At 39.1% G+C, this 11,249-nt stretch overlaps 1 protein-coding gene across 4 annotated transcripts in view; it reads left to right on the top strand.

Moving 5' to 3' along the window:
• Window positions 1–291: 291 nt before the first annotated feature.
• Window positions 292–11,249, top strand: part of SNX13 (sorting nexin 13) — a 157,879-nt gene continuing 146,921 nt past the window's right edge. For all 4 annotated transcript variants that reach the window (XM_003825023.6, XM_008978706.5, XM_055115733.3 and 1 more), the window contains exon 1: window positions 292–8,531. In XM_003825023.6, coding sequence (XP_003825071.2) covers window positions 8,520–8,531 — 12 coding nt within the window. In that variant the 5' untranslated portion in view covers window positions 292–8,519. The remainder of the gene's footprint in view (window positions 8,532–11,249) is intronic.

The raw sequence follows: 11,249 nt of genomic DNA, 5'->3' as shown, positions 1-11,249 counted from the left end.
TTAACTTCAGGGCAATAAAATTACATTACAAGGTAATTCTGTAATTCCTATTTTAAGCTCGGGATAGCCAGAATAACTACTGTTTTTCCATGCAGTTTTAAGCACAGTATATACCAAAGTAATAATTTGTAATATTTTGTCTGTGATATTTCTCTCAGCAGTTTCCTGTGGTAAATAGAGCAAAGAGTAATATATAAAGATTAAGAAACAATGGCTTGTATTTTAATTGTATGATCAGAAGATTTAAAGAAAAAGCCAGATCTCATCTATTTTTCTTCCCTTTTTTGAGGCTAAATTACATTAGGCAAAAATGTAAAGGGTTTAAGTATCTTCTGTGTACCTTCTAACCACTAGATGTTGAGCGATAATTGATGTTCCTGATATGAAGTCCATAACCTTATGCTCTCTAAATTTGAATAGTTAGCCCATTTAAGATTTAATGAATAAAATAATATGTAAACAAATGAGCATATTCTATGATTGTATAGACAGATTATCTGGTAAATAGCCAATGGGGTACCTCTACCCAGAAGGCAGACATCTCACTTAAAGAAACACAGTTAAAAAACATGAATTCCTTCATTCATCTTTCTGCCACTCCTACCAATAAAAACAAACACATCCCATTCAAAGCAGAACATTTAGCTCTCTGTTAGCAACAGCAAGAACACTTCCCCAGCAACAGGAAAACTCGAAAAGGACATCTATTTTTAAAAATAAAATGTGAAGCCCTCAGCATTTTGCTGATTTAGTGAACAAGACAGAATACAAATCTTATCCATCGAGATTAGGTGAACATCCCATAGATTTCAAGAATAAATAGCCTGATTTTACATGTCTTTTATTTGATAATTTGATTTGTTTTTATACACCAGGACTTTTCTTGACATTTTTGCTGATTTTTCTGTTCATGGATATTTGCACATATGGCCATTATAAGGTAGGAGGTGTCTCATTTTAAATAGAAAGGTGGTAATTCAAGGAGTTCATTATCATACACAAAATAGTTCACAGCAGTTTGTGCCACTGCTTGGTAGCAAGGTTTTTGTAAAAAGGTGATGATGCATATGTTTGTTGAAGGAAAGTGATAAGAAAATGAACTGCAACTTACTTTCATTAAGTATAACAGTTTTAACACGAAAAGAAACCTTATGAAGCATTTGATCTTGAGCCACAAGGCATTGTCCAATGATTACAATAATAACCCACCGTATTAATGTAGACAGCATATTAGTGTTACTCTAATTATATGTTTTAATTTCATTACTTTACAGAAAAGGAAACTGAAGCTCAACAAATGGTGATCTTTCATTTCCAAGGTTTAATCTCATTAAACAGCAAAGGCAAGGCCACAGTGCAAATCTTTCCACGCTTGTATTCTTTTTATTCCACAGCCAATATTATGGGGCATGTGTGTAACATCTCTTCCATTTAATTGTATATACATTTATTATAAATAGTTTTCAATTTAAAATTTTCATTCAAAACAAAAAGATCACCATATATGCAAGGGTGAAGACATGCCAAATTAACTGTGCAAATTATCATATTATCATTTAAAAACAACAGCAATTCTTAGAATAATCTTATTATTTTACCTCAGTTGTTAAAATAGTAAAACAGGAAGCAATATAATGACAGCCTTTGATTTCACCCTTCTTCTGTAAAAATGAAACCAGCTGAGGTAAGCCTTAAATATAGGCACGTATTAAGCTTCATCTATGAGTACTGATTCCTTTTCTCATTTCCTTCTTTGGCTAAAGGCAAAAACAGGAGTTCAAGGACCGACCACAACATTTATGATTCACATAAAAAATGAAGGACAAAGATGGTTGAAAATTTTTAGTTCTTAAAGTTAGCTTAATTAATATACTTGACACAGTACACACACAATTCTGTATCATACAACTTCACATGACATATATACGTACATATAGATAAGTTTATACATATACACAGTTATGTATAAATGTGTATATATAATTTTTTCTTTAAATATTGGCTCTTCTACTAGCTATATAAACTTCAGCAAAAAATTTTAACTCTCTGAGCCTCAGTTTACTCATTTGTAAAATGGAAATAACAACAGTTTCTATCTTATAGGATTATTGTGAAGCACTTAGAACAGCTACTAGCATACGGTAAGACTTTAACAAGTATTAGGTAATTAGGTATTATAGAGAAATCGATTACATATTATTTATCAATATAAATATCTCTATGATTAAAGTGAAGTTTATTCAATACAATGATCAGTTGTTTGGGTCTACAGATAAATATGTAAAGGCAATTTTGTTACGTACTTCTCTTTTCCTTTATGTTTTAGGGCTATGAAACTATTCTGTATGATACTATAAAGTGGAGACCTGACATAATGCATTTGTCAGAACTTGCAGAACTTTGCAGCACAAAGAGTGAAAATGTATGCAAATTAAAAATCAAATCATTTAGGAGGTAGGCAGATCTCAGGAAAGAATGCTGACTTTGACAAGAGAATTTAAATGTATTGCAAACGTATGAAACAACCTCAATGAAAGGGTTGGGAGAAAAGGTGCTGAACTAAGTGACTTTAGGAATGATTTGTCTATAAGACTGAAGGAACTGCATGTAGGCAATGTACTCTAGTTGATAAATTTGTTTCCAACGGGAGTATGGGTTAACAATTCTGAAATTGCCATATATGTATTTTCAAACTGAACAATTAAGTAAATGTATGGTAGATGTTAGGTGTCAGTTTCTCACTGTTGAAGTGGAAATTACATACAGATAAGCTAGGGGAAGAGACTAGAATGATCCATCTGATAATGGATTAGAGTTGGAGATACCAGTATGAATTCACGTTTAGCTTAATATAAATACAGATGATTACATGCAGAAATATTTATACATAGGCATATATACATGGGTTAATATACAAGTATTTAATTCCTTGCTGTGTCAGCTACCAGGTCTTAAAAGAATTGACACTGAAGCAGCAAATAGCACTTCTTGAGCCCAGATTTTGGTTTCTGACACCATTCTCCAATAAAAGAAACCAAGATTTCTGAAAGATATGGCTAATTCTAGGCCTGGGGCATGATGACCCCAGAGCATCTTATAGTACTAGAAAGTAAGCATGTGCTTAAGAACAAAACTAACCAAACAAAAAACCATACCACATTGATGGGAGTATATTAAAAGGAAATAGGACAACTAAGAGAGCTCCAGTGGCCAAAGCTGGGACAATTTGAACAACAAAGTAGTATTAGATTATAACTCAAAGTATAAAACAAATATTTATATGTCCATACTCATATAAATAAATGATTAAATAAAAAGGGAGAAAAGACAAATCTCCCATGCAAAAAAAAAAAAGCCACATAATTTATCTACATATTCCACCAGCAAAAGGAGAAGCAGAAATCCCCACTCTTTAAGTGTGGGCTGCACATAGTGATTTCCATCCAAGGAGGATAGCATAGAAGGGGGGAAAATGGTAACTTTACAGTGGAGAAACTTGACAAACACTATCTCATTCAGGTGATAAAGGTCAACATCACCAGTGATAAATCATGTTGATAGTATGAATCCTTGATAGGTAATGTGGTGCAAATTACTAAACCTCTAGTGGCCTCTAAGGGTAGTGATCTACTGTAATGGTCTTTTTCAAATGTTAAATATAATACATGCAAAATGTCTACCACCAGTGCCTGGCCCATAATAGATACTGAAAAACAGTATCCATAATTAAGAATTAAATGTTTGAAAAGTGCTCTAAATTTTTGTTTTCAAAATGATTGACTGAGGTGTCATTGATGTAGTAATACCTCTTAATTATTTTATAGACTTTTACAAATTTATAATGTGGTTCTTTCTATTTAGATCTTTGCATTGTGGAGCTAATATTGAAGGCATTTGTGTACATTATTATTTTGTTATGGCTGCATTTGTTAGTAAAGCCTCATATTATTTCTGCTTCTGTCTTTCTGTCTTGAGTTGGCTCAACATTGCCTCAAAAAGTATCATGCAAGAAAAAAGTACATGCTGGGCTAGACTTCAGAGTACTCTTAAATGCTCTGAGATTTCTGCTTACTACTGCCCTATTAAAGCTGTAAAAAAGAATCGGGATATCCAACTCTTATCTGTTCTTAGGATGTCTCCTCTGTTGTCAATGCATGATTTCAATACCAATTTGCAGGTTTTGACACCAATCCTTGTTAATGAGTATATAGTATTTAATGTTCAGTAGAGATGGTAGATGACACTGACAATATTGCATTATGAAGAAACTGGAGTTAATAGAATGCTTTAAGACATCAAAAGATTAAATGAGACAACTGTTTGCTAGATGCAATTTGCCTAGGAGGTTAAAGGCATACTTTTCCTGCTTCTCAAAAAGCAATTAGAGCCAATTTGTGACAACCTGAATATGTAGAAGAAATTGTTTTTGTTTCAAAACTAAAAAACAGGCAACTTGGATATTCCGAATTTTTGCTTGTAGGTTTAGAAATCACTGGCAGTGGCTTGTTTAAAAGCATCTTACGGCCGGGCGCGGTGGCTCACGCCTGTAATCCCAGCACTTTGGGAGGTGGAGGCGGGCGGATCACAAGGTTAGGAGACGGAGACCATCCTGGCTAACATGGCGAAACCCTGTCTCTACTAAAAATAAAAAAAAAATAAAAAAAATTAGCCGGGCATGGTGGCAGGCGCCTGTAGTCACAGCTACTCGGAGGCTGAGGCAGGAGAATGGCGTGAACTCGGGAGGCGGAGCTTGCAGTGAGCAGAGATAGCGCCACTGCACTCCAGCCTCGGTGACAGAGCGAGACTCCGTCTCAAAAAATACACTTGGGCCGGGCGCGGTGGCTCACGCCTGTAATCCCAGCACTTTGGGAGGCCGAGGCGGGCGGATCACGAGGTCAGGAGATCGAGACCATCCTGGCTAACATGGTGAAACCCCGTCTCTACTAAAAATACAAAAAATTAGCCGGGCGTGGTAGCGGGCGCCTGTAGTCCCAGCTACTGGGGAGGCTGAGGCAGGAGAATGGCGTGAACCCGGGAGGCGGAGCTTGCAGTGAGCCGAGATCGCGCCACTGCACTCCAGCCTGGGCGACAGAGCGAGACTCCGTCTCAAAAAAAAAAAAAAAAAAAAAAAAAAATACACTTGACTTTTGCCTCTTACCTCTTTTTGTCATGCTTTCCTGTGTTAATCAGACAGACTGGACACTGCTGTTGAGGAATCATACCTTTTGCAGTAACAGTCACAGATGCATCCCTTTCGATAGCTTGCTTTGTTTTAATTTCTGATAGCCAAAGAACCAGGCATCTCAGATCACCCTGTCCCAGGTTTCCTCTGTAACAACTGATATGAATAGGATGTTTTTAAGACATGGAATCTGTATCAAATTAGGTGCTTTTTTTTTTTTTAAAGCTAGCTGTTTCTATAAGCATTCTCTTTTCCAACTATATAACTCCTTAATTTCCGTAAGTCTCTTAAATAGTATACCTTATTCGCTTTGTTGCTTCCCTTACTAGGAAATTAACTTTGACTCATGCCCAAGATGTATTTAAGAAAGTGAAGGAGGCCAGGTGTGGTGGCTCATTCCTGCAATCCCAGCACTTTGGGAGGTCAAAGCCTGAGGATCTTTGAGGCCAGGAGTCCAGAGACTAGTCTGGCAACATAGTGAGAACACATCTCTACAACAAATTTAAAAAAAGGAAAAGAAAAAAGGTGAAGGAAAAGGCATAGCTCACAATTTTGTCCTAAACTTTTCTGTAGCATTCTAGTGGAAGTAACAATTGTCATACACTTCAACATTCCAGTGGCAGAAGTGATGTTCCTATTAATTGGAAGACAAGAGAACACACAATGGCCAACTTTTAAATAATTTAATCTTTCAACACCAAGGATTTTGTTTTTAAATAGTTTTAATTAGGTCTTTTCCTTTTAGTGTCTTTTAGGCAATGATTCACCCATTCCTTTATTCACTTAAGAAATATTTATTGAGCATCTACTCTGTGCCATCTACTATTCTAGTATTTTAGGTACTAAGGAAACATTGAACAAAATGAAAAAAAAAAATCCCCGATCTTGTGGAGCTTACATTCTAGCGGAGGGAAGGCAATAGAAAATAAAAATAGAAAATGACGATGTTAGAAGGTTAGAAGGTTAAGTACTATGAAAAAAACAGAAGCAAGGAAGGGAGGATTCTGGGGAAGGGGCAATATTTTAAATGAGATGATTAGGGTAGGCTTCTTTGAAAAAAGATAACTTTTAAGCAAAGATTGGACAGAAGTGGAAGATCTAGCCATGCAGGTATTTGGTGGAAAGATCTTTGCAGATAGAAACTATACACAGTGTAAGGGCCTCAGGGCAAGAAGATGCTTTGGTGTTACAGAAGCAGGGAGCAGGTCTGTGTAACTGGAACAAAGTGCTTAGCAGAAATGAGGTCAGAGGGGTGGAGGTGAGGTAGGACTTGGGAGGCCAGCTAGCATAGGATTTTTAGGTTGCAGAAAAGACTCTGGCTGAGAAAATTAGGAAGCCATTGGAAGAGCGACTACCTTTGGTTTCCTCCTAAGTCTGTAGACAAACTTCTGAAAGTTAAAGGCATATTCAGGTCATATCACAGATTGGTTCAATACTCAAGTGTCAACACTTAATGCCTTGCTTCTAGAAAAGATAAAAAGATGTAGTGAATAAAACTGAATACTCAAGCCAGACAACTACATTGCTGTTTTAATTTACTAGCTGGTATCTTAAATATTAATGAACCTCCTTCTCTGTTTTCTTATTTACAGGTTGGAACACTATCTTTTTCCAGGTTCCTTGTTGTCTCTAGTATCTCTTGGTATCCTTTGATACCTCAGTCCAGGTAGGATTTCCATGCTCATTTTCTATCTGTGGCTTCATCTGTCAATACCAGTAACACATTTTATTGTATTGCAGAGGTCAGAATTTTGCTGGTCCAGCAATGTGGAAATGATGTACAAAATGCAGATTAAAACAACAAGAAAAACTACTTTGCTTCAATTAGTTGAATTGAGCAAAATCAGTTTTTCTTGAATTTTTTGCATGACTGCTTAAATGAACCGTTTTGTTTCCTTGACACGATAGAGATAATACAAGGTTTGCAATGCCCTTATTGTTTTGAGACTGTAAGAGTAATACATTAAGTAAATTTCATTTAGCACAACAGTACTATTGTTAAATGGAGGGAAAAGATTCTGGTAAAACGGAAGAAACTCCTGGCTTTAGTTTTCTAAAATGCTTTTGTACCTCTTGTAAGAATGACATGGAGGTGTTTTTAATGTCAAGTCTGAAAATTTGCTTTTCAATTTACTTGGAAACTGGTTTCTAATACAAAACAGGGTAGCACACTTTCCCAGCATGTTCAGGTAAACTACTTTCATCACAATTCAGGTAGAAGTGACTGCCTTTAATTCCGTACATCGCAAACCATCTAGTGGTAGATCTAGAATGGCGTCAGTCTCAGGGACTTCTATGCACATTGAGTTCCAGAGTTCAATTCCATTTAAGTTGGGACTATTTACAATGACATTTGCTGACATTTGCTCACCTTGATATACAAGCATATTGTATTAAGCAGCTAGTAAACCTGTGGAGATAGCAGGTAAAACGTAAAGCCTGTTTTACGTTTTTTTAGAGGTGTCTTACTTGTAGCATAACTAAACCTTCATTGTTAGGCAGGTGCTGGCCAATTACATCAGCAACAGTCCTAACTCCGCTAGGATCGGGGTAAAGCCGATAAGCCGCATCACATCTACAACCTGTCTCGGACCCCTGTAAAGAACTCACTGAGGATTGGTAGGGACAAAGGGAAGTTTCTGTCGAAGTTTAGGAGAAAAGGGCCGCGCAGGGAGCTGTTTCAAATAACACTTAAATCCCAGGAGAAGAAAGCCGAACCCCAACTCTTTGGTCGCCGCGGGGCCAGGGAGACGCGAGAGGGAAGTTTTTCTAAAGGAAATCTGCCGCCTTGTCCCCAAGACCAGCGAGGTCCGCAGCGCCATCAGTCAAGTGTCGGCCTCTGGCATTTTCTCCTCTCCCCAGGGCGGGCCAACGCTAGTGGGCGGTGGATGATGCGCCGGCCCCAAGGGCGCGCACGTCCATTCCCGGAAGGCTCGGGCGCCGGGGCCCCTCTGCACTCCCAGCGGTCCCAAGTTGGCCCAGACGCCCGGTCCCAGGGTCCTACAAGTCAGCGCCAAGCCGACTGCCGACAGCCTACCTCCGCTTCTCCGCGCGCCGGCGCTATGGAGACGGTCACGAGACGCCGGCAGCCCCTGCGCCCGCCAATGGGAACGCACGTTGCAGCGAGACGCGGACGTCGCTCTTCCAAGATGGCGGCGCGTCCGTCGCGAGCGACCGGGCCGGGGGGAGGCCAGCGAAGCCGAGTAAAGCCGCCGCCCGGGAGAAGACTGAAGGAGCAGTTGCCGCCGTTGGCGGCGGCCCGAGCAGTTTTCGCTGCTGCTACGGCTGTTGCCATGAGGCGAGGCTAGGGAGGACCGCACTTCCCCGGGGTGTAATAATGTTAACTGAGGTAAGCGGCGATGGTGGCCAGTGTTTACCTGTGAAATGGGGAAGGGGCCGGCGCCAGCCCGTCAGAGAACATCATCTCTACGGAAGGTGGGCCTGACCCTTCGCCGCGGGCTCCAGGGCCCGAGGAGCAGCGGGGATCCTACAAGTGCCCTCAGAGTAGGAGCTGTGCTGACTCAACAGAGTCCCACCACCTCCGGCTGCCCGTGCCTCGCCTTTCGCAGTTGCCACTTGCCACTCGCCCCTGGCACTGGTCTCCCTCCTGCTGTCACTCCCTTCTAACTCATCGCTCCCTTCTTCGTGTCCCCTTACACGCTACTCTGTGGCAGCGTTGGCCTTTCCACGTTACTGTTGGTTCTTGTTATCCTGTGGTTTGCCCTAGGTCTCCTTTCTCTGGTCCCTGGGCTCCAGGGCCCTCCGCCTCCGAGCTCGGTCAGCAACCTGGGGTTGTTGCTCGGCCCGACCGGTTTGTTTCCCACCCTCTGCTTTGACTGCTTCATGAAGTGGACTTTTTATCTCAAGCTGCACATGTATGGCTCAGTTGGGTCATCCCCCTCCCCCACATCCATCACCTTTTCGGTTAAATCGTGGTCATCACAAAGTTCAGTTTAGCATCTGCCACCTTGATTTGCGTGTGGCCCCCTTGTTACTCTCTATGGAATAGTTTTTTTCTTTGGACCTGAAATGGAAGTAGGGCAACTATGACGAACCAATCAATTTCCCTTTTCTAGTGCCTAATGGGCATTGCAAAAAGCCGACTTTTTGAAGAAGTAGAGTTTGCCTTTACTAGCAACACTTTAAGGGGAAGAACTAAATCGGTGCAACTAGGTACTTGACCCAGGTTAGCCCAGTTATGTGTTGTAGTATCTGCAGGTGTAGGTGTCATTGAACATAAAATACTGAACCTTGTGATTTGATGAAATACCTTTTTCGAAGCCGTTCACTTTAAGTACTGTGAGGATCCTGACGTGAGGAACTGACCGGATTGGGCATTTTTATGGGCTGAACTGAATAGGAAACAGTTTTAGTGGGCAATGGGAAGTATTCCTACATGGGCCAAAAAGGAAATACAAACATTTGTAGGTAAGTGGCTTTTATTTTGTGAAAAGTGGTGGTAAAGCACGTATTTGCCTGAAATTTCAGGTCCTTGGAACGTGACTTTGAGGAATTTTATACTTTGCTGTTTGTACTTAATCTAAGCACAGAGCCTGGCATATGATAAATACTTACTGGTTGATTGTAACTTCTACAGTACGTATTTTTAGTTGTTTGAAGTTCATTTTATATTTCTAAATTCTACAGATTTTTCATTCTTGGAGTTAATTGAGATTATGGTTATAGCATAAGTTTGTGTTGTGATTAGCAGTAATAGATTAGAAAAAAGACATAAGTAGCAGAAGTTTCATTTTTACCTTAAGTGTGATATTTTAGTGGGAACAGTTAGCCTTATAATAAGTGTTTAGTGTTGTCTCTAATGTGTAATATTATATGATATGATCTTTTCATTAAACTTAGGTTATGTTAACATGTTTTAGAGTTTTAATACTTTCAAATGAACTACTTCTGTGTCTGCCAGTAAAATGATTTGGAAAGATGGAGCTTTCTCAGCTTCTGTATTTTAATGCAATTTTGCGTTTTAGGGAAATATTTTAAACAGTAAATCAATGATAATATTAAGTAAACTGTACTTTAGTACTTTTTGTGTGAACACTGCACAACTTATAAGTGGCAGAAGCAGGATTCCAACCTTGGCAGTTGCTACCTAGCCCATTCTATTAACTTTTCTAGATTGCCTCGCCAAAGTAAGGCCCAGATTAAATTGTACTAAAGTCTTCCCTATAGTTTTCAGTAGTCGTTTATAGATTAGGAAACTGAAGCCAGAGACTCTTGTCCAAGGTCAATTATTAAATATTAGTGACAGTCGAAACTGGAATCTCATCTCCTAACTCTCAGTAGAGAGCTCTGACCATTTTGCTCTGCTGCCTCTCAAGTAGTTTTCAGCTCTCTTGATAGATTTTAAAACATGCTATTGTACTTCCTTGTCTGAATATTGTCAGTAAACTGAAAATGATTATTACTTAAAAAAGACTTTCTGCTTTACCTTAGCTTTTTTCCCTTTTCATTTTTTAAACAAGGCTTCTAAGCCTCGTAAACTAGTCCTATTTTGAGATATTTTAGATATAAAATTTCACTCAATATTGGCTACTACAAAATTAGTGTGAGACTTCCTTTTTATTGCTTCTGCTAGACATTGCTGGCTTAGATCAGCAGCTTTTAGGAGATGTGATTTAATTCATGTTAGGTCTCAAAATGTGTAGTGATGAGCTGTGCTATGAAAGATTCTCCTGTCTTTATATTAGTCATGCTCAGCAAGCATTTACTGTGCTCAGAAAGTGGTGAATTGTACTATGTGCCTGGATTCTTTACATCTCAACACTGAGGTAGGTGATATCCCCATTAACCAATGATAAAACAGGTTGAGAGAGTTGAAAGAGCTTACTTAGAGTTGTATAAAGAATGGAGGAGACAGAAATCATATTCAGGTCCTCTTATTCCACATTGTGTGCTTTTTATGACTCAGTGTGGAATGCATCATTAATTTTCTTTGTAGCTGATAAAATCAGCATACTATTTTTATTTTTTTTTTAACCAAGGTGAGGATACTAAGTACATAGATACATAATGAGAATAGTAATGATAAGTGTTCATATGAAACTTTTCA

The sequence above is a fragment of the Pan paniscus genome, chromosome 6 (genome assembly GCF_029289425.2).
Source record: "Pan paniscus chromosome 6, NHGRI_mPanPan1-v2.0_pri, whole genome shotgun sequence".
NCBI classification, from domain to species: Eukaryota; Metazoa; Chordata; class Mammalia; order Primates; family Hominidae; genus Pan; species Pan paniscus.
This window is presented reverse-complemented; position numbering and strand designations above follow the sequence as displayed.